Genomic DNA, 25,803 nt, shown 5'->3' with positions numbered 1-25,803 from the left:
TAAAATATTCGTCTATACAGACTTAAAACATTGTACTAAGAATTCCTTTGACATATCTAATTTTGCAATCTTTCAAAGTTCTGGGTGACAGCCGCACCATAAAATGAGCCCTAAATGGCAGTAATCTAACCATTAATAATATAAATTTACAGCATTGAAATCAATACTATATGGATTTTCTTGACAACGAGAAGCTGTACTAAGAGCAAGTTGACAATCTACGACCAGTCTCCATCCAAAAGCTGAGCCACGCTCTTCCCTGCTAATACATCTTCATGGACTTCCTCAATCGTCCATGGTCTGAAGTTATGACCTTTAGGAAAATTGGTATTTCGAAATTCAGCCCCGGTAGCTAAATGGGCGAAGGCCTGTCCATACTTCTCATACACATACGACTCCGGGTCGTGTTGGAACAGCCATTTGGGCACCTTAACTCGGACCAGTTCTGGGTCGTTCTTCACATCAACCATATTTCCCGCTCCAAGACTCTCGGAGTTCACAAAAGACATCTTTTGAACGCAACTGACCCGCTCGTATCGAAGTAGATTGTAAATACGAGTTCCAAGGGGCCCGCCACTAGGTCCGCCAGCACATGAAAGCTGCAAGCACGCTGCCAGCGTCACTGCATCTTCAATAGCTAGAGTACCTCCACTGACTGAGGCTGGGATCGTGCTATGTGCTGCATCGCCGACCTGTACAACCCGTCCGCCTCGAGATGTCCACTCACGATGGAGGTTACGCCACAGCAGAGGCCAGTGAATTACCGAGCCTTTAGGAGTAGTTCGAACCAATCCTTCAATCGCAGGGTCCCAATCTGAAACACGGCAAAGTACCTTGGCTACTTCCTCTGGATCGATATTTGGATCCCACGACTCAACTGGATCCTCCCCACCTGGTAGTAGGAACTTGTCTCGTGGAGTTAGTCCCCAGGCCACGAAGTCCTTTGACAAATAGAGGCCCAAATGCATTCCTGGGCCGATCCAAAACTCATGATGAGAAATATTCTGCGATACAACATCGCCGAACCGCTCTTTAAACGCCTCATTTTGCAGGGCTAGCTCGGTCGGAAGAGATGCGCGATAGACTGACATACCACTTGAGCGTGTAGACATAGGCTCCCCAGCAATGAGCAGCTCGGAAGCGGTTTTCGACGCATCAGCCGCTACAACAATGTCCGCCACACGAATGTGGCCATCTTCCGTAACTAAACCGGCAACACCCGCAGCCTCGTCCTCGAAGTACTTCTCTACTCGCTGACTATATTCCACCTGTAGGCCAATTCGTGCGACTTGGCGAAGCAACATACGATAAAATTTCTTGCGGATCTGATGCGGGGCAGCGTATGGAAACCCCTGTCGCTTAGCCATGTACTCCGGATCATTGAAACCCAGTGACGTGGGACCGAGGATGAGCTCGCCATTATGCCATCGATAGTACATCGCGCTCTCGCTGTGATCATCTTTAAGCTCACGGCACATATCTGGCCAGTGACGCATGATATCGAGAGCTGATGGACCAACAACAATGATGTCTCCTTAAAGTTATGTTAGTGATTAAAGGTCTGAGAGGCAGATCGGCCAATACAAACCAGCATAAACCGGGCTTTCTCGTCTCTCTAGAATCCCTACTACATTGCTCCCTTTTCTCCAACATTCCAGAGCTGTCATAAGCCCAGCCGGGCCGCTTCCAACGATTAGCACATTTAGATTCGTGTTCGGAGAACGTTCTGGGAGCCCGCTTGGGCTTTCTGTCCATTTGTCCGGATGAAATTCATCTTTTTCACCATCGACAAGATATTGCCCCATTTTCACTTTTTATATGCGTCAACGTGTTCAAAGTTGTTTATTGTTTTGACGAAACGTCATAACCACGCAGAATAGATATATATGACCTGAAATACTAGGCATAGGGCTCGGAAATTCGGAGATCTACCGAGTTCGGGAACAGCACTCATATTTACTAGTGCCCTCTTGTTATATGATCGGTAATATATAGATATAGCATAATATTTATGAATCAAGTGACATTTTAGTTTCGTATCACCAATGCACCGAGCTATACTTTCCTTTTGAACCAAGTAGAAAAACCCCGGCCGTAGACATGGGTCAGGCTCGCTTTCCGAGACGCGCTCGCTTACTCGAATCCAGCCAGATTAGTTGAATTAGGCCGAGTACTGGGACAACTATTTAGGTGAAACATTGTGAAATACGCGAAATCCATTATATGAAAGCTAACACCCCAGGTTCTGCATGAAACTACACTCAACATCCCAGAATTGTCAGACAGCAACATGGCCACTACTATTTCTGTCCAATTGGACGACGAAAGAGAGACAATTTTCGACAAAGGAACGACTTTCTGGAAAAACTATCTCAGGGGCCGACCATCGCCGCCAGATTCATTCTTCGAGCGAATATTCCGTTACCACCAGGAACATCATGGCCATTTTGGTACAGTGCACGATGTTGGTGCTGGGAATGGCCCTTATGCGAACAAGTTGAAGTCTAAATTTGGTCATGTTATCATTTCCGATATTGCTGCTCATAATGTCGAACTTGCGCGGGATAGACTTGGTACTGATGGATTTACATATCGTACTGCACGTGTTGAAGAAGGGGACGATATATCCAACAACAGCGTTGACATGGTCTTTGCTACAAACGTGATGCATTTCTGCGATCAAAAATTGGCCATGGTAACTATCGCCAGACAATTAAAATCGGGCGGGACATTTTGCTGCGCGGGTTTCGGGCCTGCCCGTTTTCAGGATTCCCGTGTGGACAACATATATACACGCATTCATCAGTGTGGTGGGCGTGCGTTATTGGCAAAGGCTGATAACCGTGAGAATATGATATCCTTCATGGCGCGAACGCAGGGTGTATACAATGTCGCACCACTGGACGAACAGTTTTTTCTACCCGGCGCCCATCGGATTCATCTCAATATGGAGATAGGAGGGTTAACAGGACCTTTGCCACCTGAAATCGATACACACGAGCCAGTCTATAGAGGGGTGGAGGATCTTGACGTTTATGTAATGGAAGAAGGATGGAGTTTCATTGCAGACTTGGAAGCCATTAAAGACCATGTCTTATCCTTTCCATTTGCCCAGGAGGATCCCACGGGCTTCGCTGAGCTTTGGCAAGAAATGGAGGATGCTGTTAAGAATGGACAGACAGTCAGCGGTCACTGGCCGGTCAAGATTATATTAGCTACTAGGCGTTGAGCCATCTATCAACATAATTTTATTTGTAATTTGGTAAATATTCTCTAAAGTTTTATGCATCTCCGAGAACTCAATTTGTATGAATCAATGGGAAAGATGGCGCGTCAAGTTAATTCTACTGCAAGATAGAAAAATTACTTTCGTTCTTTCGTTCTCGTGGATGATTTATACAATACATTACAGCGCTTTTGGGATTTATGCACTTCTGATTTCTTACATGAGATATTCAAGGCACCAACAGTGGGAATATTCATTACGTAGTGTTAACTTCTATTTGGAGTATGGAACGATGCTCAATCAATGGTCCGAGTCCGACTAGCTATACCAGCCTCGGATTTCGGATTGCAGATAATTATCGGGTCAATGTCGTCGGTATATTAATTACCATTGCGTATCGATCAATACAACAAACCTTTTATCTCCACTTACCTACGATACAGCAAAATGACCGATATCCTTCATTCATGCCCCTGAAACAGTGAGACTTGGAAAGAAAACTTTAATTGTGATTCTTGCTAACATAGCAACAATTGTATAAAAAATAAAGTTAAATTTAAACGGGTGACAGCTCCGTTGAGACCATGGCAACAGCTCCAAGTTTTCATGGTATATCTCCAACCCTCATTGATTAAACGCTACTATCTTCATCGAATTCACACTCATACCTTCAATGATTCATGTATAATTTATCGGATGCGAAAGGGCCTTGTTCGAATGGGCGGAGAGTTACGATACCAAAGTTAGCTGACTAATCTGTTGCGTTTCTGTTTCTTCCCTATTCTAACAAGTTGCCTAATAAAGGACTGGGATCGCCTAAAGAAGTGCGTCGCTCCCTCATTAAAGGTACGCTAATTGATGGAGAATCTTTGAAATCACAATCTCCATGTGCTGAAAGTTGGTCATACTAGGTCGATTACAGTTCATTTTTGGACAAAATATGGGAAGCTATGCCTGGCGATGAATTCGTCATGGTGGCCTCTAACCCACAATTCCTCGGGAACCCTCTTCTTAAAACGCAGCATTTTATCGGTCTTAGCAAGTGGCAAAAGATCGGCGATGATGAGATTGCGGGAACATATCAGCTACGAGTGGCGCATCAAAGGTACACCGACAGCAACATGAAGGAGATTGCAGTCAAGGGCCATGCCCATGGAACTGGCACAATGACTTACAAATATATCGAGGGTGAGTGGAAATTCGCCGGAGTTTGTCTAAATCCTCGATGGTTTGAGTATGACTATCATTTAGTGTTTGTAGAAGTAGAGATCATTATGAAAAAGAGGCAAATGGAACCTAAATCCGGACCATGCAAGAATATGAAAAAGTCACAACACCCTTATTTGTGTTCGGCTCATTATTCAACTCGCCGCATTTCTGATTAATACAAGCCTATTCTTGTTAATGAAGTTGATCTTGTTGTCTGAGTGGATACTACTAACCCTAGAGAATTCGGAAAAGATGAATTCTGGTGCCTCTGATATAAACGGGACATTCGAACCGACCACGTGAAACATGCATCATGCTACAGATTCTAATATTACGTTTATAATTATTATATTTAATATAAAAATTACACTATAGACTTTTATTTTATATCTTTTGTTAGCTACGATGACGAAGGAAGTCTATATCAGGATTATATATGCCCGGTGTAAGAGGCTTACAAGATGATCCGCGAACCTAACGCGAGTTTCCTACGCAGCACCACCATCCAAACCGATAATCTTTCCATTAATCCATTCGCTTTCACTTGAAGCTAAAAAGCAAACAACTTTTGCAATATCAATGGGATAACCACAACGAGTCAAAGGGGATACTCTGGCAACGATCTGTCACAAAGATTGCAATCCGTTAGTAATTACTTTTCGACACCGAAATCCAGGGCAAACCTACATCCAGAATCTGTTCTTTTGTAAAATGATCGGAGTTTGGAAGATAATCCTTGGCTGTTTCATGGAACATATCTGTCACAGTGCCGCCGGGGGCGACTGCATTGACGGTGATCTCCTTGTCACCGCAATCCTTGGCGAGACACCGAACGAACGTGTTTATCGCGCCTTTTGACGCCGAATACAGCGAGTGTCTTGGGACAGTAAATGAGTCGGCTGTATTGGAACTCATAAAAATAATGCGACCGGGGGAGTTGAGATGTTTGTAAGCTTCGCGCGCAACAAAGAATTGTCCACGAGTGTTGATGTTGAAGACACGGTCAAATTCCTCTTCTGTAACTTCACTGAGATGACCAAAAGAGACAACGCCGGCATTCGAGCAGACAATATCAAGTCCCCCAAAGACTTTGACGGCTCTCTCGAACAAGCGCACAGTCTGTGAGACCTGGCTGACATCTGCTTGGATGGCCACTGAGTCGGTTCCCAAGCTTTTAATTTCCTCCACTATCTTGTTGGCTGGGCCAGAGGATTTCGCATAGTTGACAATGACTTTTGCACCACATTTCCCCAAAGAAACCGCCATGGCAGCTCCAATACCACGACCAGCGCCCGTCACCAAGGCGACTTTGCCATCAAGACGGTAAGGCAAATACGGGGTAGAATTTGAAGAGGTCATCATTTAGTCTTGGATGTTTTTTTTTTCTTTTTGATTTTTCCTCGACTAACTAAAAGTCAGTAGATAATAATGGAGCAAATCAATTTATTTTGAAAAGAGAACTGTCTTAAAATAATTTACATATTGCTACAGCAATGACATGTATATTTTGTTGGCTTAGGCTTCCAGTTGTTAGGGCTAATTGTACCGTACCCTCGGCCTAATTGGGAAAAATGTCCCGCGTACCCGACCAGAAATTGGCCGAAGCCTAGGTTGCACCACAGTGCAGACAGAAATTACCAGAAACGCATTACGCGGAAGGTTATGCAATTGTAACACGGAATACAGAATTTGTGATCGGGGTTGACTGTCAGCAGCAGAACATCGTTCGATAGCCAACATAGGCCTCCATTAGGCCAAAAGGTTATTCTGTGGTCAGAGTTGAAATTTGTTATTAGCAAGGACCAAAAGAGAATGCTTCTAGGAAGATCAGAGACAAGAACAAGAGAACACTGTTATCATGCCTGCTGCAGCCTGTGTCCAAGCGGCCACTCTGCAGAGATTCCTTAACGCTTGGGCGAACTGGGATGCCCAGGAGCACCTGTCTATCTTCACTGATGATTTCAGTCAGCGCACACTGCCTGCCAGACTCGGAATTCCTACCAGGTCCCGAGAACAGGTCGAGCACACATTGCCAATCCTGATCAGTACCGTGAAATCTTATCATGTAAGTAACCTCTAATTAGAAGAACGGTCCTTGAGCACTTACTAAAAGGGGGAACGCAACGCTAGCTGACAGTAAATCATATTGTGCACGACATCGAAAGAAACAAAGCCGCCATCTATGCTTTGTCTAAGGGAGAACTTCCGTGGGGACCATGGGAAATGGAATATTCTGTATTCATCACGTTTTCCGAGGCAGGAGATCAGGTAGCGGCTCTCGAGGAGATGATGGATTCTGCCGTTCTACAAGAATTCGCGCCCAAGTTTGCCCAACATATGCATGCGAAAGAAATTCCGTCTTAATGAGAAAGGCTGGATTGATCGATTTGTCGCTAGGCAATATCGATGTACATTGAATTCTCGTCATTTAAAATAGTAATAATATAATGGGAGTCACCTATATCATTCCTCCTTCAAAGAATATTTCAATCATCATTCTAGTGCAAGAGCGCGATGCTTCGCTGTAATGTCATAAATTATATAATATTGTCCGGCTCCCGACGAAACCCCGCGTGTGCTAAAATCACAGGACTTAACATCGAAACAACTTATTAGATCTACTTGGAACGTGTACCATCATTGATTAAGGAGGTTTTGCCTTCATAATGACCACGTATGCAGTTCTCGGCACCACGGGAAACTGTGGTACGGCTCTCATCGATCTCCTCTTACTCACTCCAGATGCCCGAGTCAAGGCATACTGTCGGAACAAGAACAAGTTGATCCAAAAGGTCCCCAACTTAGATGGAAATAAACGCGTTCAAGTTTATGAAGGAAGTGTGTGCGACATTGATCTGCTAGTCGACTGCAGTCGTGATACACGTGCGATTTTTCACGTTGTCAATACAAATGACAACATTCCAGGATGTCACATCGGCTTGGACACGGCAAAAAGCATTATTGCTGCGCTGAAGACAATTAAAGCAAGCAATTCCAATATGTTTTCAGTAAACTTACCTAAGATTCTCCTCCTCTCTCCGGCACCATCGACGAACGTCTAAGCAGCCACATGCCAGTTCCGGCGAGATTTACTCACCTCCGCATCGAACATCTATGGAGACCTACGCCGAACCAAAGATTTTCTACGGTCCCTGAAGACTTAGCCTCGACAATATTCATCAAAACCAGGAATTATCTCCGTTGATATACAGCGTGGGCAAGAGCTCAATTTGGACCATGACGAGTCTTTCTTTTCCAATCTGGATCTCTCGGATAGTATGGTTGAGGCTACAAACGATATAGAAAATAAGTTTGATATGAGAAATGTCAGTGTGGTAAATGCAAATGGCTCCGCCAAGTTCCCATCTGGAGCACCATACTGTATTGCGATTGGGATTTTGAGACATTTCTTCCCATTTTTGCACAATTATCTTCCCTCGACGGGTCCTAGTTAATCGTTTAATCTAGCCTAGGACATCTAGAATACTTAATTGAGAAGGCCGTATACTTAAACGATATATTTTAAATTTCGATTTCTTTTACCAATTCCGTAGATTGCTAATATGGCTGAACTTACTATAATGAGCAGACTTTCAAAGAATACCATAACATCGCATTAATCTAAAGAGTAGTAATCTTCCATCGAATTCGTTGTGGTCAAGACTAATTGAGGAACGAATCATCTACACACTATGGCTTGTCCTCTCGGAAGACCTCTCCACATGACCTATATTTCCTCTCTAGGAACATGCTTACAGTAAAGTCCCTGAGGCAAAGTGGGAGCAAGCGAATTCAAATCCGTGTTGCGGCTGAAGTCGGGGTTAGGGTTCCCATTTTCATCACAGCCACTCCACTTGAAAATGGCTAGAGCGTAAGCCATATTGATGTTTTCCTGCAACTTGGCCCAGCGCGTGCCCAGGCAGGGATGACGACCCTGTCCCCAGCCGACAACTTTTTATACTTTGTCAGCCGCCTTTTCACTTTCAATACACGTAAAGAAAAGGGATCGGCATGAATAAAATCAAAGATGGGCTACTTACAACCATAATTCTGTTTTTTGAACTCTTCACGCCCTTCACGAAACCGGTCTGGGTCATATCTTTCTGGATTGGGATACAGTTCCTCATTGTAATGTACCTCTGTGCAGTTATAGGCTACAAAGGTGTTGGCAGGAATGACCTCATTGGTACCAGGGATCGGGAGGGGGTCAGAAGACATGTTGAGTCGGATCATTGGAAACCCAACCCACATACGGATAGCCTCCTTGAAACATAGATCTAGAGATGGTATCGATGTTTCCCATGCTTCGAGTGGAATTGAATCAAGTTGGTCTACCAGAGGAGCATGTCTATTCTTGGAGTGAATAGCGGCAGCGGCCTTGATCTCGTTATAGATTTTGTCCTGCCATTCCGGATGGTGGGCGACTATATTCAGCATGGATCCGGTTAGGATACCAGGATTCGCAGTGGAAATAAAAAGAGCACTAATCATGAAGTAAATAATATAATCAATCCGATCGCGGTTATCAAGAAACATTTGCAAAGCGTCGTCCTCGCGAGGAGCGCCTTTCTGGAACCGCCGGTTAACAATTGGTTCCACAAGACTATTCATTCGATACCGCAAGTATTTGCGTTTCAGGTATGGAAATGATGGAAGCCAGGGGACCGCCACGCTATGGAGGCTGCTAGTCGACATTACTTGAGACAAAGTGTGCACCAAATCAGCCAATCGCCTAGGGTCATCCGAAATTTCATTGGTGAAGATAACTCGGGCAGCCTGAGAGACAACAATTTGATAGCATGCGAACGATGGGTTCGTGACTCCACTGGGGTCTTCAGCCATCTTTTCAAATGCAGTACGGGCGTCCCTCCGCAAGTAAGGGAGGCGTCTGGCGAGTTGATCTGACTTCTGAAGGTCAAGTAGACGGCGCTGAAACCAGCTACGACCATTTGGGAAAACGTTCGGCGAATATATAGGATGAATAGGTGGAATGAAGTCGACACCATGCCCCACGAGCTTTGCCCCAGACACGAAATCCATGTTCGGGTGGTCCAGGAACATCTTACGAGCAGACTCGCCACTCAATCCGACGATATGATTTTTTCCCAGCCAGAAACTAAAATTTCTAGTCCTGGACCCTCTCGTGGCCCTTTGCCAGAAGTGCCTAGAGCATATTATTAACTTGGTAAGACGATCAGCAAGAACGATAACGTTTGACTACCATTTCTCAGTAAAGAAACCCCAGGAACCAATGAAAGGAGTCGTGTAGGATGTAAACACCGGCGACTTCTTGTTCACACTTGGAGTATAAGAGAGATAAGTCAAGAAGGCTAAGAAAAACGTAAAGATACCAGTGAGGTAAACAGTCACTGGTGACTGAGCGCTCTCGATATCTAGCAACATCTTCAGTACTGCTGACATTGACGATTGCAAAGTTATTATAGGTTGTGTATTTAGATTAAAACTTTGAAATTTACGGCTTTGTTACACAGCTCAGAGTGAGAAGGACGGTCGTCACGAACACTTATGTCAAAATCGGGGGTGATATGCAGTCGGGCATCGGCTAATTAGGCCGCAATCTTCACGACTACTCCGAGTTTCCGCTCCTTGTCGTTAAATGCATGCATAAATAATTTACATTTACATTCATGGCCATTCGGAAAGGAAGATGAGCGATGGCCGTCGCGTTCTAGATGATATGAAGTTCTTCTATGGTATCAACATCGGCGATGAGACTCGGATTCCAGTCCCCTGTTCTCGTCGGCATATCCCCGATATGGATTTAATCCCGACATTGTTCCATTTAGTAATATCTATTAAGCTTAAACGTAGCATTACAAATCAATAAAATGCAGGCCAGCCTGCTGCCCTAGAGCCAGGTTAGGCGTTACTCATACTCATATTAATGAATTTCCTTGTTCATCTATTGAGTTACCCATCAAAGCGATTATTGAGAGAATTATAATTTAAGCCTTCTGGAAATGGAGATAAATCAAAAGATGAGTAAATTTTAAACATGAATTCATTTAAATGCTTGAAAGATTTATTCGGCTAACCGAGTAGTAAAACCCGGCAAAGGAATATTTTCCAGTCAAGGCAGCCTTGTCGCATTTTACGGTGTAAATATGTCATAGGATTGACATAAATGGTAGTTTACAACCCTATATCTGAAAGTAATTTATTGTGAAGCTGGATGTATCTCCACAATGAAAGTAAAACGACGATCATACTGGCATATCTTTAATCCCATATCGTACTCTGAGCTGAAACAGCCATGTAACTTAACTACATATTGACTAATTCATTAATTCAATAACTAACAATCTCACTAATCGGTGATATGGCCCATTTGCTATGACTAATTCAGTGATATATTATTCATAATAGCTTAACTTATACACCAAGCTATCAATTGACAGACCCCACAGCAGCGACCAACCGAACCATTCCAGCCCTATATGAAATAGCACCGTAATAGTGTAAATAGCGGTAATTTTGCCTAAGGCTGCCAATAACAGAGGTTCAACCGTACTCCATGATAGTGGCTGGTTATATTATCAACGATCCCTCCTATTATGAGCTAGCGCTACGTTGAAAACAAATTTCTCACAATTGTGCCTGAAATCGTCATAATATTTGACTTCTTCGTCGTGGTTAAAGGTTTATCAGGACGCAATTTTGGGGGGCGAGAGGGGGCGGTGATTCGGGCTAGGCCAGCATATGGCTGGAGGCGGCCGCATTTCCAATTCTCGCTCACACCTACAAAAAGCTTAAGCACTCTGACCCTTATAAGACCCCAAGCATTCCTCCAGGCACCTCCTTGCCTTCGTTTTATAGAGGTGGGGGAGTGTTCCGGGGTGCTTCCGGGTCTTATAGGCGTGTGAGTGTGTGTTGGGAATTTAGGCAGATCGACGATGATATCTTCTGGAGTCTTTGTTGCAAAATAGTGGAGGCCTTAGACGGATTTGCAGGACTTTAAAAGTCATATTTTAACCAAAGTGGTGCGATCAAAAACATCAAGAGTGAGTTATTGCGAGCAAATGCTGACAAAGAACCAACACCAAAAGAGAGTGAGTGTTGGTGCACATTTGCTCCGCGCCAGACACAGGGCCTGAGTCATCACACACCAGATTACCTCGTTCTTTCGGTATAAGGAGCTAAGTTGGGTTTTTAGTGAGAACATATTCTCTTGGTACCCGCATTTTGAGAAGCAAATCTGTATTCCCAAGTAACTTGTCGCTCGAAATCAAAGTTTTAACTCGTCGGATGGAAATGGGTCTCATACCCAAGGTTGCTGTGGCCGGGGGTGCCAGTATAGGATGAACCAAAGGTCATTAGTTCTTTAATGCTAATATACATTTAGAACGGGCGACTTGGCATGGTGGTGGTTGACGAACTTGTCAAGGCAGGGTTCCAAACCACGATCCTTACACGATTGTGATCATCTGTGAAAACACACCCTCTAGTGTTTAGGTATCTGAAGTCGACTATACCTGTGAAGAGTCATTCAACAAGGTACTGCAGGGGCATGATGCAGTAGTTTCCGCTGTTTCCGGGCCTGCAGTTACTGAGCAGAAGCCTCTTATCAATGCATCCATTGCTGCAGGCATAAAGCACTTTATTCCGGCCGATTATGCCACAAAGTCTCAGAAACCCAGCTGTTCGGCAATTTCCGTCATATGCGGGGGTATCGGAAATCTCGAATTACCTTCAAGCCAGATCTGATAAGATCAACTGGACGATCGTCGCTCCTGGAGGGTTTCTAGAATATGTTTTTGACTTGCCGTTTGTGCTGGAATTAGCGAACCGGAAGATTGAAATTATAAATGGAGGCGATATTCCCTTTAGTGTCTCGGAATTCGGTACGACTGCAAAATGGATTATTGGGGTGTTGAGACAGCCCAAAAGAGGTGTTGATCACTGCGTGCAGACCCATGCCACGACTGTAACACAAAATGAAGTTTTCGGGCTTGTCAAGAAGTACGACCCGAATCCCGAGAGCTGGACGGTCCTTCAGCAAGAATCCAATGTCAAGCTCGAAAGAGGTATGGGGATGATTAAAAATGGAGATTTCTCTATGAATGCTATATCAACTATGATGTCTGGTATAATATGGAGTGGCGATTATAACTTGGCCTTCAAGGAAACTGACAATGAGTGGCTTGGTGTTGAGATGATCACTAAGGAAAGGCTCGAGGAGTTGATTGAAGACAAAGTCATTCATGGGGCTACGGATGTTGGTTCATCCCAGATTGTGTCTAATGTCGGATAGTAGACCGATATTGGTGAATTCAGAGAGGTCAATCGTTTTAACCTGTCGTAGCGCAGCTTTGAGGTATATCAGAATTCCGACAAATGTGGAAATAAAATTCGATCCCAGTCATGGAAATAATAGTTCTGTTTATTCCAAATCCATATTAGTTTTATTTACTTTTGTAAAGAATTAATGTAGTGAGTCAGTTTCGAGGAGCTCCCATTCAAATGCTAGAAATGCATTTCTATTTTAACGTCCGAACTATGACACGCAGATTAGTATTACGGAGCTTGTCATTGGTCAATTTGAGATCCGTGGGAGCGGACCAATCATGTAGCTTGGATTAGTACGATCAATGAATTGCCAAACCAAATATAAGGCAAGATTCTCTACAATTTTACTTGCTTTAGATAATTTGATATCTTATAGGTTGTCTTTGTGACGGGCTACAGCAATAATTATAGTATTGAATCGATATTGAATGCATTTGGCTACTGACACATTTACATAATGCCACATGCAAAACAAAGGAAAAACCAAAGGAGAAAAGTACAGTCTCGGTGAAATTCTCAGTGAAAGTACCGGCCAATTTATATGGAATCCTCAGTTAACCGCTCTTTATCAACTACGCCAATCTAAAACGCCATCATCTTTTTGATCTCGGCAATGGCCTTACCCGGGTTGAGACCCTTCGGGCAGGTTCTCGAGCAATTGAGAATGGTATGGCATCGGTATACGCTCATGCTATTGTTCAGAGCCTCCTTGCGCTGCTCGGTCTTCTCGTCACGAGAGTCAGCCAACCAACGGTATGATTGCAGCAGAATAGCAGGTCCAAGGTATTCTTCGCTATTCCACCAGTAGGACGGGCAGGAAGTTGAACAGCAAGCGCACAAGATGCATTCGTACAGGCCATCGAGCTTGCGACGGTCCTCGGGCGATTGCCGGTTTTCAAGGCCCTACATAGGTTGTTAGACTAACGAATGGCCATGGCTCACAATGCGACTTACATCTTCAGTCTTAGTATCCCGTTGCAAGTAAGGCTTGATCGATTTGTATTGCTTGTAGAATTGGGTCAAATCAGGCACCAAGTCCTTCACGACGTAGGTGTGTGGCAATGGGTAGATGCGAGACTCTTTGGCGGTATCAGTGGGAATACGGCCTGCAGAAGAAACAAAGGTCAATGAATGTCCCGAATTGGTATATTGCGCTATTCAATGCATCATACATAGACAAGCCAGCGTGTTCACGCCATCAATGTTCATCGCACAGCTTCCGCAAATACCCTCACGGCAGCTTCGTCGGAAAGTCAACGTAGGGTCAACTTCGTTCTTAATCCGGATTAGAGCATCGAGCATCATTGGGCCGGTCTTATTCAGGTCGAGGGTGTAGGATTGCATGCGAGGCTTCTCAGCCGGGCGGTCGGGGTCCCATCGGTACACATGGAAAGTCTTGGTGCGAGCGCTCTCTGAAGGGGCAGGCTCCTTGACAGTGGAAGTCTTGGACTCAGGCACAAACGAGCTGCTGCCGGAGGTCTTTGAGACGGGGTCGACAGTGGCATAGGATCGCGCGAAGACGGCGGGTGTGAACAATGGCCGTGATGAAGCCAGCAGGCGGGAGGAAGTGCGAAGAGCGGCCATGACGAGTCGAAGATTGGGGTTGTATGCAAAGAGAATCCGCGGCAACACACCGGCAGTCACTCGAAGGTGAGCACTGACAGTCAATTCAATCGCAAGGCAGGAGCGGAGAGGGGGGCGACAGCCGTGTGCGTTGCAGGCGGGTGAAAGATGAAGCCAAAGTGGTGCAGGAAGTTCTCGCCTTCTTGTTAGCCTACGCTTGCCTCTCGCTCTGCCGAGGGAACCGTCCAGCGGCGCCCCGTCACGTGAGCTCCCACCCGCCAATCACGGGCAGCCTAATTGCAACCGATCGGAGACTTACGGCAAACATCGTGGCACGTGATCGCATCATTCTACCTTCAATACTTGAAGACTGCCAAATGGTATCACTTGGAAATATTTAAGAAGTACTTGAACTCTTGATAATATTCATTGTCTTTTCGATTTTGAAGTAATAACCGCCTTACACAGCGCGTCTCTTGCAGTAGTGCTTTACCCGAGCCCTTTACCGATCGGAAGCTGTCCGCGGATACGGTTCTATCTATAGGCTTGACAGCGATGAAAGTGCTGTAACTGTGTATGAGCGATGAATATAGAATTTCAAGTGCGAAAGCCGACGACCTGAATTCCAAGTGGTATGTCGAACAGAACATGCACAAGACATTCATGACAGTTTTTACAGATACTCCTATCAAGTTGACAAGTTCTTTCAATAGGGGCTACATTCGAAATTCATCGTACGCAAGCTCCTCAGCAGTTAATCGCTCTTCAGGCAACCAGCGAAGTATTCTCTGAAAGAAGTTGGCAAATATGTCCTCATCTTCCAGAAATTCAGCTCTCTTATTTCTAATGACTACTCTAGTATAGGTATATTACCCTTCTAATTAAGTAAAGAATATAAGCTTGAAAATGCTCAAATAAAAGCACGGTTCACCTTAGAGGTCTCAGTATTTGAGGCAGTTGTCGCTTCTCTTGAGGAATATGAGAGGAGGAGGATAAGAGCGACCATCTCTGCTCATTATCTAGAGTACCAATATCTTCCCGAAAAACAGATGGTTATCCTCAACCATTTTCCAAACCTAAATCAAGGTCACTTTGTTTGAAAAGTTCTATAGCTTGCTGGAACTAAAGCTTTACTGACCAGATTACCAATTGCCAGATATCAACTTTGCAACGCTACTCCATCCCTAATATTACCTCAGGAGCCCAATACACACCAGACGTGATATTACCTCTATGCTTTTGGTTTCCACTTCTGGCTTCAACAGAGTCACAAAGAACTGGCAAAGCTCCGCGACATGGGGCCGGACGAGAGTAATAAATACTATCACTATGAATCTATCCGGATCACAGTGCAAGCAGGCGCAATTTGCTACCAACACCCAATTTTGACCCTTACATTCAAACATCCGATGAACTTATATTTGCTCTACCACCTTTCTTTTCTTCTGAATGATTACCCAAATTTCGAGGTTTAATTTCTTTTAGCTTCTTTCTCTTTCTCTTTAAAACGCCGTCACCGTGAACTGCGGGCCGGTGCAACTTCTATCCCACAATTCAAGGCTTCTATCAACACCCACGTTAGCCAAAATGGATAGCGACGGGATATTACATTTTACTAAGATTACAGGCTCTCCGTCAGATCTTGTAACCCAATATCTATAAATCGTAGATTTCAACATTGAACAGGCTATGTTCCTGTCAAACAACAGAAGTTCAAAGATAGAAAAAGACTGGTATTGATGCTGCGTGTATGTGGAATTTCGAAATGTTTACAACGGATTCATGCAGGCATAATATCATCTTCTTCGTTGTATTATTGTGGATCTGGTACTCACTCTAAGCGGAGTTTATCCGGCGTATAGCAAGCCGCCTTCAATGTAGCTCCCTGTTTACAGTATGTATATCTATAGGGAAAGGGTTCATAAGAAGACAAAACCAAGCACACGCAAACCCTCAGAGACCATTTTCTCAAAATCTACATACCAGGCTCATCCAATTGTCGAAGCCCTTGTCTTGGGTCTTGCACAAGTGAGAAGCACAGCCAGCCACAAAACAGCCCGCCCAATTAGGGTTGTGTTTAGAGGCGATCGCTCGGGGCGGGCCGAAGACTATTTACTATTTAGTGTTAAGTGTTTGTTACTATCGATTATCAAATTAATAATAATAACACGGCCTGTGCGGAAGATTGGCCATGCTAACATGATAGCCAAGACTTGCCTAGTTATGGCGTAGAGAGTACGGCGAAATATAGACGCAATACGAGTCTAGACTGCCAGTTAGCCTCGTCGATCTGCAGCTGTAGGATGATCTCTAGAGGAGAACCACTGAGGCTTTCGCTAGTGGATCATCGCTGACTTCACCTTGCATAAGGATAATCATCCGTGACCCTTGGCTCCGTGTCCGGAGAATACTCCACACCTCGTGCCCTGATCGATCATTGTGGCATGGTTCATGCCACGGTTCTCCACACATCACAACCCGAGTACCCAGGATGATTCTCTCCGGCATCGCGATGATCGCCGCCCACTTTCTAGCAGAACCACTGCAGCTAACAAAATCGCAAAAATGGCTCTTGGCCAGAGCTCCATAGTCGACCTATGGTCAGCTGTGGAATCGGGAGACGGCAACTAGTTGGCCCAATGGTAACCAGCTCTTGCCATGCCAGGCAAGGAACTGACAAGCATTCGACCGGCTCATGCAATGGCGGGAGAGCAGAGAAAACACAGACGAGACAAGAGAAAAGCAATTCTCTGCACTCAGCTTAGCGTTGACTTATGATCACGATGATCGCGGTCCAAGTATCACAAGCATAAATAACTCGTCTCTGCTGTGTTCCAGTATAATTTTTTCGTGTCTATTCACACTTCGCGCTCTTACCTCCATCAATGCCTTCCCTCAAGGTCCTCGCGCTCTTCTCATTGACCCTGCTCAGCCAGGCGTTGGCTACTACCATCCCGGAGACAGATTACGATGCCATTGTCATTGGCGGCGGCCCTGCTGGCCTCAGTGCGACGAGCGGTCTTTCTCGTGTCAGACGAAGGACTTTGATGCTGGACTCAGGTGTATACCGCAACGATCCGACAAGGCACATGCATGACGTTATTGGAAACGATGGTGAGTTTTACGTTCTTTACCCATGTGGTGGAGGGTGCTGAGTATCTAGGAACTGTCCCCGCTGTCTTTAGATATCTTGCCCGCCAGCAGATCTCTAGATACAATGCGACGACAACAATGAAGAACGCGACCGTAATATCCGTCGAGTCCATCAACAATGGCTCGTACTACAAAGCGACCGACTCCGAAGGCTTGGAATATACTGCACGTAGAATCGTCCTAGCCACTGGAATGAAGGATATTCTTCCTGATACTCCTGGTGTGAAGGAGGGCTGGGGTAAGGGTATTTACTGGTGCCCGTGGTGCGATGGTTATGAGCACCGCGATCAGGCCTTTGGTATTCTGGGAAATCTCAGTGACGCCATGGGCAGTGTCATTGAAGTTTGGCAACTGAACGAGGACATTATCGCGTTCGTCAACGGCACCAACACCCCAGAACAGCAGCAGGCATTGGCGGTAAAATACCCAAACTGGCAGGCCCAGCTTGAGGCCTACAATGTCTCCATCAACAATGAGACCATCGTTTCGATCGACCGCCTCCAAGACGGGAGCACAGATAACGACCCTGCCGAGGACCGTGAATTTGATTTATTCCGGGTCAATCTTGCTGATGGGTCCAGTATCGAGCGCGGAGCTTTCATCACCAATTTCCCAGATGCTCAGTACTCCAACATCCCCCAGGAGCTTGACCTACAAATGAACGGAACAAAGATCGCGGTCAGCACCAATATGAAGAGTAATGACACTGGCGTGTATGCGATCGGAGACATCAACAACGATGGTGCTACCAATGTGCCCCATGCTATGTTCAGCGGTAAACGCGCTGCTGTCTATATTCATGGTACGCTTTATTCAAAATTTCTATATCGCTGCATACTGATCAGAGCTACAGTTGAACTCGGTAGACAAGAATCCTTGGCGGCGATCGGAAAGCGAGAATTATCCGACAAAGAGCGCGAGAAGGAGGCGAGGAGACTGGTTGGCAGCGACTTGGACGAGTTGTGGAAGCGAGTTCAGGAGATGAAAAAATAATTATATTGTTACGATACGACACCTTGATGGACAAATGAAGTATTCCTGTTACACGGTCAAAGTGAAAATTCAATAACATGACGATTAAATTCGTCACGTGTACACGCAACAAAGAAGCGTTATCATCGTTGTCATAGCGAAGGCGTAAGAGGTGAAAAAGGATTCCAAGGATATGTCGACATTACATGTGAGCTAGGGCATCACCAGCATTCCCAATATTGCTAGATTGGTAAGCAAGCTATAAACCCCCATAAGGTCTGTAGTGGAAAAATACGTCAACTTCAAGGGTCCCCGTGTGTTGTTAGGTATCAGGCTCCAGTTGCAATTAGGCAACTGTCCGTAATAAATATTACGGCAAACTACTATAAAACCCATGATAAATAACGAGCTAAGCGCGTTCGTCATTCACCATCTGACTTAGTTAAAAAAGATTACAACAGCTTATAATCCACTTAATATGTTTTATAAAAGTAGAATGTCTTGCCTAATAATAAACAACATTACTAACTTCTCTATCTTATCTCAGTGTCATCTACGGTTTCTATTTTCAAGACAGGGTGTTTCTTCATAGCGAGTGGCCTGTAACCATGTGGATTGATCACTTATTCTTCAGTATTCAGAAGATCTTCTTACCTTGTCAATCCTTTGCGCCTTGTTCAATGTAGTCAAATGGGCTGGTAGAGCTGACTAAGATTACGCTGCCCAGTCCGAGGAGTTTTTCTTCCCTTCGATTTTACGTCTTTAGCGCGCTCTATATTGACGCGTGGGACAGACGAACATCCAATGAGAGAAGATTATACTACTGATGGACGGCGGTGGGCACAAAAAGTATCTGGCAGCAGTAGGCTTGCATTAGGTGTGGTTATGGTGTGGTTCGGAGAAAATCTCTCTGTCCCATAAGGATTTTGGAAATCATCATACGCAGTATCCCGTCATAACAGGAACCATTCTAATCAAAAAGACAGCTTGGTTTTCGAGGGCCCTTATGGCGCAGTGGTAACGCGTTCCACTGTACGTTTAATTACCCATGGAAAGGAGATATTGAAACTAATTGTTCGCAGTGTATATTATCCGAGATGGAAAGATTCCTGAGTTCGACTCTCAGTGGGGGCAATTTTTTTTGTTCCTCACAAAAAGTAATGTTACATTCAAATAGCCTTTTTGTCACCGGTAGCGAATTGAATTCCTTTAAAGCGTAATCCACATCTGGATAGGACATTGAAGACCAATATTCTATCTCCTAATAAACCGATACATGAAACTTCAAGTTCCTCAACTTTATTTGTTAATGTATTCTTATCGAGCATCTCATTTCATCTTCTTGGTAACTTTAGGATTCTGCTCCTTGTGCTCCGTTACCTTAAGTATTTCAAATCTCTTCTCAAATGTCGCTTTGGCAAATATGATATCTGGGAGCTTAGGAAACTCGGCCAGGTCGCATCCGATGTCTTTGAATCCGTTTACAGTCGATCGCAGAGTACTTTCTCCCACTACAGAGGTGGCCTTATTGGCAGGACGCCAGGATCTATCTTTCTTCTTACAGCCATCGCATTTTAAGGAGTCTCAAGATATCTTGCCGTGTTGTGAATAGTCCAATGCAGATGGAGATGCTCCCTCTGGAATTTACAGCTTGTGCACTGCCCAATGACTGTTGTCGCGCAGCCCTCTAGATCCTTTCTAAAACGGCACAATGCAGACGCGGCATTCCTGTTTGGCCAAGCCGCACGAGATTGCTCGAAACTCCGTTTTGAATCCCGTGTATAACCCTGCTGAGGATCGGTGGGGGGAAGAGATGAGTTCCCTCGACAACCAGGCCGTCCACAGCCATTGCTTTGAAAAAAATTTCATCCCATACCTTTGCTGCATGCTCGCGCAGAAAATGGGAAAGAGTCATCCAGAGCCGGCATCTTACACAGACTACACTGCCGATATATCACTTGGCCGGGCATTCCTGGAATGGTTTCATCGTCGACGATCTGGTTCTTAGATGAAGTTATCTCTTTTATGTATACAGTCGTTACGAGCATTGCAGTATCGACAATTGACCAATTTCCCGGGTCACCAAATAGTGGATATTTATCCCAGATCGAATCTGTCCTGGCAGCTAGTCTCGCTTGTGTTACCTACTACCCAGTATCTCTACGGCACACCGCTCATAGAAACCATCAAGCCTTCCATCAGTTGTACATTTTACATGTGTAGTGATAATGTCCATGAACGTAAAAAGTTATTGGAAACGACTTAGACAATTGGTGGTAGCGAGGCCAGAAGATGGAAAAACGATATTGTTACGATGCACGAACCGATACAAAATCATAGCTCTTTCTATAGATCATGATAATCTTAATGCAAGCAGCCTATTGACGATGCATCTGAGTACCGGTGAAGGACTGAATAAACGAAACCCAACATCCAACCCCTCCATTCCTACTCTTGCTCCTTTTTCTCCTTCTCGGACAAAGTAGCCCAGTATTGCTTTCTATCAACATAATTCTGATGCCACGTGAAATTAGGGTTGTCTTGCAGAATTTCCCGGATCAACTGTCTTCCCGGCTTCGGTTCTCTTCCGAGCACTTCTTTCATCAACGGATTTGACAAAATCGCCTCCCCCTTGGCAATACCATCAAACCAAGAAATCCGCTTTCGCCAGAAACTCTCCGGTTTCTGACCAATATCATTTTCGGTGTGGTAGCGCACATACTCTTCCGGCGACAGGACCTGGATCTTCACGTTCCGGCCGGTGGTTTCGTTAATAATGTCGACAATGTCAGTTGCTCTCAGCGCGCCACTCGCGGTTAGAAGGACTATCTCGTTCTCGTGGCCGCCTTTTATTAATAATTTGGCGTTTGCCTCGCCGAGCTCTTCGCGGCTAGTGTATGTTATTTGCCCGTCCTCGGCGATGTAGATCGTCTCTGTGGTAGGATACCACTGGAGAAAGAGCGGAAAAGCTTGGGTGTAAATTCCTTCCCTGATGGATGTATATGTGATGCCAGACCTTCTTAACATTAGCATGATCATGGAGACAATTGGACGATATCGTAAATTTACTCTTTAAGCAGCTTCTCAGTCTCGAGATGTGCCTGCTGCACATCGATCTTGGAATCAGATCGCAGCCCACCAAAGGCCAACGAAGTATACCAAGTCTGCCCCGAACAGTCAGTTTCAAAAGAAATTTCATAAGCATTACTGGTTTCTTGACATACATGCTTAACGCCAACTTTTTTTGCGGCCTCAACAACGTTCTTATGCTGTTTCGTTCGTCTTTCGGTATCCCACACGTTCGAACTGACAAAAAAAAGATTCTCAACGTCTGCAAACGCGGCCGTTAATGATGCCGGGTCGTCGTAGTTGACTAGGCGGAAGGCGATTCCCTTGTCCTCGAATTTGGAGCGGTTGGCTTCGCTGGACGAGGCTGCTGCATATTCAGAGGATGGGAGATGCGTGGTGAAGTATTCAAGTACCTGCCGGCCGAGACCGCCGGTGGCACCGGTGACGAGATATTTGAGAGTCATGCTGATGTCGATTGATGAGATATTTGGTGTATTGAGGGGAAGATGAAATGCTAGTATTGATAGAATACTGAATGTTAGTGACAATAGTTATGTTAGGCAATTTATACCTCAGCCCTCTGCATACGGGCTACATTGTGGCGAATACATTTAGTAATTATTCCGATGTTGGAATTTTCATGATTTTTCATAAAAAGTCGAGAAATCAATTGCAGGTGAGAAAGAGCAACTCCGCCGTGGAGATGCGGAGAAAGAGCGGAGTTGACTCAGCTGCGCTCCGCCGGTCTCTGATTGGCTATAGAGGACTCCGCAGCGGATTATCAAGACAACATTTGCCCCTCTATTTTTAGACATTGATTGTGTTCCGCTACATGGATACTAATGCACAGGTCATGATAAGAATAAAGCTGCTGAGCTACATATATATCTAACAATACCTTTTGCGGAGATATGAAATCTTGGATCTAGATCTAGATCTCAGGCAGAGTGCAAACAAGCAAACACATTTTGTTAGATAGAAACCTCTCAACTTCAAATGGTTGTAACCTGGTATCTTTCAGATCTTGTATTTATTTTAGGTACCATAGTAGCAGCTAGCTATATTGATTAATGTATTTAACTTTATAATCCTTATTAATATTCTACTATATGTGATTGACCTCTGCATGTACCTAGAGATATCAAAAATTAATGTCAATCAATTCAATGTTGATAGCAGATTGAAATACCGGCACAGTACTTTAACTGACATCTAGGTGAATTGAGGTTCCAGTTGTTAGGTGAAGTAATCAATATTTCTATGATTTCGCCATATTCCCTTATTTGTTGATGTTGACATTATTTTTCAAATAAAACGCGGACTAAAGTCCAGGGACCCTCCAAAGAAACTTTGAAGCCCAACCGGCTCCGTATCAATTGATGTCTGACATAGAGCCATATGGTCAAAGATATAAAGGTATACATCATGGTCCAGGTTAAAAGGCCGTCAGAGAGCGTCTCACCACTTTAAACATTATACACATGCTTACAAGGCCGTATAAATCGCTGTTTAGAGACTTTACCTTGAGCTAAAATCGACACGGATCTTGCAATCCACCAAAACACTGACCCTGAGTTTGTCAGAACCATATGGAGCTCTGAAAAAGCTCCATATTTGCCAGCTGAAAGTCGAACGGTAGATCTAATCCTACGAAGTCATTCGAATCGCATGCTCAGACGTATTGTGGGGCCGATATCTGCAACCATGCCACGATTGGAAACTCTTGACTTGCGTTGGTATACTCTCTACGACCTGGCTAGGTATGGATTGAGTGGCGATTATCCTTTGATAGGAAATGTTGTATCTGTGTATCCGCTATCCCTTCGAGGGTGCATATTCCGCAGTATTCTTGTGACAGAAGCAGACTTAAGGGAATTCTTTGAGAGAACTCATCTAACATCACTGACATTACGCGATGTTTCCTTTCAACCTCATTTAGGCCACTACTCCAATACTTTGCGCGTGACAACTGTCACACTCAGAGATATATCCTTGATGACATCGAAGACGATAACGCCCTTGCGCACTTCAACGTACCGAGACGCTTCGAGATGCTTGAAGTTTCCTACTTAATCCCCAATCACTTTGGTCCCAGCTAGGTGACATATGAAGGCGGCTATGGAAGTGTGAGACCTCTTGTTAACTGCAGAACTGTCTTTGGAACGGGTCTTGTCTACAGACCAATGCTTACAGCAGAATCCGAAGATTGGGTGTTGAGAAGACTAAGTGAGAATGGGCCACCTATTGGCGTTGGATTCGACTTTGTTGAACTTCAGCAGTGACCCTCGAAAAACTTGGATTGTGCGGAGATGATAGGATATAAACCAAATGCATGACAGAAAATCAAGAAATTGTAATCATAACGAAGGTCAACGCATGATTGTTGAGCATTGAATGTTGTATGATGTATGTGGTATGTTCTATGCTGTGAGAAAGAGAAGCTAAGAAGGCGGGGTGATTAAGTCGGCTCTGATTGGACGACCCCTGAAAAGCGATCCACTATGCTTTCTCCGAACAATCTTCAATCTTCGTCGTCTCGTCGCTTGGAAGAGCAGAGGAAAAGCTGTGCTGGCACATTTCTTTCTGATTGTTGTTACCTGCGATGCTTGTGTCAATCAGCTAGCTGCTGAACAATAGACCAGCTAATCGTATCGATTTAACTCCCTGATCATCGTACATTCCTTGCAGCGGAGTGTCAGAGCTTCTCCACAAAATGACATTGGATAGCCCCGACCTAGCTGGATCGCAGCCTCATTCCTCACCTGTGCAGCCGCCTCCACAACCAATTACACAAAATGTTCCCAAGCGAAAACCCGTTCCAGGTACCGAATCTGAGCCACATACCGTTGCAGCGACAAGCAACGCCGAACCAGCTGTACAGACAGACAACCAAATCGCCGATCAAGAGAAAGGCCCTACTGTCGAATGGCAGTCGCAGAATACCAGCAATGGGAGCCAGAGAGAACTGCATAGGAAATTCGCATTCACATTCCCTTCAATCTCGCTGGCCGCCTTAGATAACCTACGCCTGGGCCCGTTAGACAAGCATCTTCCCTATGAAAGGCGCAAACGCCGTCGTGTTATCGCAGGGATAATGGCTGGCATTATCATTGCATTATTAGCGCTTATAGTCGGGCTTGCAGCTGGACTGACGGTCGGTAAAGAGTATGATCTTTCAACTGCAGATTGTTTGAATATTGAAGGCTGACATCTCATCCAATAGTAAAACCCAAAACTTGCCTCTTCCCACATCGAATGGCGGCCCTTATGCCGGCGACCTCACATACTATGCGCCTGCTCTAGGTGCATGCGGTGCCACATCCTCTTCTTCGGACAGTATCTGTGCCGTCTCCCACATCATATTCGACGCTGCACAAAAAGGATCTAATCCTAACGCCAATCCGCTATGTGGCCTAAAGATTCGGCTTCGACGGAACGATGAGAGCGTTGATGTCACTGTCGTCGATCGATGTGTCGGCTGCAAAGCCACGGATATTGATACCACGACCACAGTGTTTGGCAAGTTGGCTGAAATCGATCAAGGGCGCGTCTCGGTTGAGTGGGCTTGGTTGGAGAGTTCGCCCGTGAACATGACGAGCTCGTGATATAACTTAACCCGTATATTGTATGATTTCGTCATTTGTCCTGCTAGTTTTTTTATTTCTTTGACAGCCTGATACCCTGAAAGTTCGATACCCCTTTGCTACAATGTTCATGGCCTTAGTCAGAATTTTCATGTTCAGTTTTTTCAAGTAAGCTACAAAAGCCGGCATTTGTAAATTAGGATGTTCAAAAACACCTGATCTGTCTACAACATTGCCATAAATCACTGGTTACAGCATCAAAGATATTGCGAAGTCCACAATAGAGTCATTCTTTGATCATGATATAGCTCTATGTGAGAGAGCCTCTTTAACTCTAGATCTTCAATATTGTTGAGATTAATGTTCCTAATACATTTAGCAGCAAGGCACGATATACGAAATCGAAATAAAAGAAAAGAATTGAATGCCTCATTTAAAATATTAAATTCAATATATGGGTATAAGAAAGTAACGAAATCTTAGTCATCATTTCAATAGAAAAGATCATTTATGCTACTAAATAACTTATAACAAATTGAATACCTATAGTTCTCTGCCAATTTACACTGGAATACTAACATTGAATATTAGATAACAGCTTTTAACAGGCAACATGATTCACTCGGTATTTCGACGATGTTCACAACAAATAACAATGAAGCCTAGCTCAGCGCAGATGCAGGCTTTGCTATGGCTTCTCAGATGTTTGTCCCTTCACAC

General features: G+C 44.6%; 12 protein-coding genes and 1 non-coding gene across 13 annotated transcripts; 7 read left to right on the top strand and 6 right to left on the bottom strand.

The window, feature by feature from the left end:
* Positions 1-73: 73 nt before the first annotated feature.
* On the bottom strand, positions 74-1,805 carry BGW36DRAFT_457652 (uncharacterized protein; the record flags this gene model as incomplete). The annotated part of the gene is made up of 2 exons (XM_046221982.1): positions 74-1,534; positions 1,589-1,805. 2 exons carry the CDS (start codon positions 1,803-1,805, stop codon positions 219-221), a joined length of 1,533 nt encoding a protein of 510 aa, XP_046076376.1. The 3' UTR covers positions 74-218.
* Positions 1,806-2,290: 485 nt separating this feature from the next.
* Positions 2,291-4,611, top strand: BGW36DRAFT_457651 (Scytalone dehydratase-domain-containing protein; the record flags this gene model as incomplete). Its single annotated transcript, XM_046221981.1, has 3 exons — positions 2,291-3,181; positions 4,031-4,072; positions 4,138-4,611. The coding sequence occupies 3 exons, from the start codon at positions 2,291-2,293 to the stop codon at positions 4,609-4,611; spliced, it is 1,407 nt and encodes a 468-aa protein (XP_046076375.1).
* Positions 4,612-4,794: 183 nt separating this feature from the next.
* On the bottom strand, positions 4,795-5,835 carry BGW36DRAFT_312433 (17-beta-hydroxysteroid dehydrogenase). Its single transcript, XM_046212503.1, has 2 exons — positions 5,123-5,835; positions 4,795-5,058 (listed from the first exon to the last, which is right to left on the bottom strand). The coding sequence occupies exons 1-2, from the start codon at positions 5,795-5,797 to the stop codon at positions 4,924-4,926; spliced, it is 810 nt and encodes a 269-aa protein (XP_046076374.1). The 5' UTR covers positions 5,798-5,835; the 3' UTR covers positions 4,795-4,923.
* A 458-nt stretch (positions 5,836-6,293) lies between these two features.
* On the top strand, positions 6,294-6,799 carry BGW36DRAFT_422918 (uncharacterized protein; the record flags this gene model as incomplete). The annotated part of the gene is made up of 2 exons (XM_046219764.1): positions 6,294-6,500; positions 6,566-6,799. The coding sequence occupies 2 exons, from the start codon at positions 6,294-6,296 to the stop codon at positions 6,797-6,799; spliced, it is 441 nt and encodes a 146-aa protein (XP_046076373.1).
* A 302-nt stretch (positions 6,800-7,101) lies between these two features.
* BGW36DRAFT_393717 (uncharacterized protein) lies at positions 7,102-7,890 on the top strand (the record flags this gene model as incomplete). The annotated part of the gene is made up of 2 exons (XM_046217836.1): positions 7,102-7,491; positions 7,600-7,890. The coding sequence occupies 2 exons, from the start codon at positions 7,102-7,104 to the stop codon at positions 7,888-7,890; spliced, it is 681 nt and encodes a 226-aa protein (XP_046076372.1).
* Positions 7,891-8,162: 272 nt separating this feature from the next.
* BGW36DRAFT_422917 (putative cytochrome P450) lies at positions 8,163-9,838 on the bottom strand (the record flags this gene model as incomplete). Its single annotated transcript, XM_046219763.1, has 3 exons — positions 8,163-8,386; positions 8,476-9,599; positions 9,657-9,838. 3 exons carry the CDS (start codon positions 9,836-9,838, stop codon positions 8,163-8,165), a joined length of 1,530 nt encoding a protein of 509 aa, XP_046076371.1.
* Positions 9,839-12,068: 2,230 nt separating this feature from the next.
* On the top strand, positions 12,069-12,707 carry BGW36DRAFT_422916 (uncharacterized protein; the record flags this gene model as incomplete). Its single annotated transcript, XM_046219762.1, has 1 exon — positions 12,069-12,707. One exon carries the CDS (start codon positions 12,069-12,071, stop codon positions 12,705-12,707), a length of 639 nt encoding a protein of 212 aa, XP_046076370.1.
* Positions 12,708-13,118: 411 nt separating this feature from the next.
* BGW36DRAFT_369211 (iron-sulfur protein subunit of succinate dehydrogenase Sdh2) lies at positions 13,119-14,500 on the bottom strand. The gene is made up of 3 exons (XM_046215101.1): positions 13,915-14,500; positions 13,697-13,848; positions 13,119-13,645 (listed from the first exon to the last, which is right to left on the bottom strand). The coding sequence occupies exons 1-3, from the start codon at positions 14,324-14,326 to the stop codon at positions 13,325-13,327; spliced, it is 885 nt and encodes a 294-aa protein (XP_046076369.1). The 5' UTR covers positions 14,327-14,500; the 3' UTR covers positions 13,119-13,324.
* A 2,284-nt stretch (positions 14,501-16,784) lies between these two features.
* Positions 16,785-18,921, top strand: BGW36DRAFT_312421 (putative thioredoxin reductase). The gene is made up of 3 exons (XM_046212502.1): positions 16,785-17,419; positions 17,469-18,260; positions 18,312-18,921. The coding sequence occupies exons 1-3, from the start codon at positions 17,191-17,193 to the stop codon at positions 18,449-18,451; spliced, it is 1,161 nt and encodes a 386-aa protein (XP_046076368.1). The 5' UTR covers positions 16,785-17,190; the 3' UTR covers positions 18,452-18,921.
* Positions 18,548-18,921, bottom strand: BGW36DRAFT_85689 (uncharacterized protein). The gene has a single exon (XM_046222648.1). The coding sequence runs from the start codon at positions 18,854-18,856 to the stop codon at positions 18,644-18,646; it is 213 nt and encodes a 70-aa protein (XP_046076367.1). The 5' UTR covers positions 18,857-18,921; the 3' UTR covers positions 18,548-18,643.
* A 509-nt stretch (positions 18,922-19,430) lies between these two features.
* On the top strand, positions 19,431-19,564 carry BGW36DRAFT_t14. Its single transcript has one exon. It is a non-coding gene; the product is annotated as a tRNA-Tyr (tRNA).
* Positions 19,565-20,650: 1,086 nt separating this feature from the next.
* On the bottom strand, positions 20,651-22,173 carry BGW36DRAFT_369203 (putative NmrA-like family protein). Its single transcript, XM_046215100.1, has 3 exons — positions 21,655-22,173; positions 21,500-21,594; positions 20,651-21,446 (listed from the first exon to the last, which is right to left on the bottom strand). The coding sequence occupies exons 1-3, from the start codon at positions 21,961-21,963 to the stop codon at positions 20,879-20,881; spliced, it is 972 nt and encodes a 323-aa protein (XP_046076366.1). The 5' UTR covers positions 21,964-22,173; the 3' UTR covers positions 20,651-20,878.
* Positions 22,174-24,212: 2,039 nt separating this feature from the next.
* Positions 24,213-25,104, top strand: BGW36DRAFT_354768 (RlpA-like double-psi beta-barrel-protein domain-containing protein-containing protein; the record flags this gene model as incomplete). Its single annotated transcript, XM_046213566.1, has 2 exons — positions 24,213-24,664; positions 24,723-25,104. The coding sequence occupies 2 exons, from the start codon at positions 24,213-24,215 to the stop codon at positions 25,102-25,104; spliced, it is 834 nt and encodes a 277-aa protein (XP_046076365.1).
* Between the last annotated feature and the right edge of the window lie 699 nt (positions 25,105-25,803).

The sequence above is a fragment of the Talaromyces proteolyticus genome (genome assembly GCF_021365285.1).
Source record: "Talaromyces proteolyticus strain PMI_201 chromosome Unknown BGW36scaffold_2, whole genome shotgun sequence".
Lineage (NCBI taxonomy): Eukaryota > Fungi > Ascomycota > Eurotiomycetes > Eurotiales > Trichocomaceae > Talaromyces > Talaromyces proteolyticus.
Note: the sequence above shows the minus strand (reverse complement) of the source record. Positions and strands in the feature narration are given on the sequence as shown.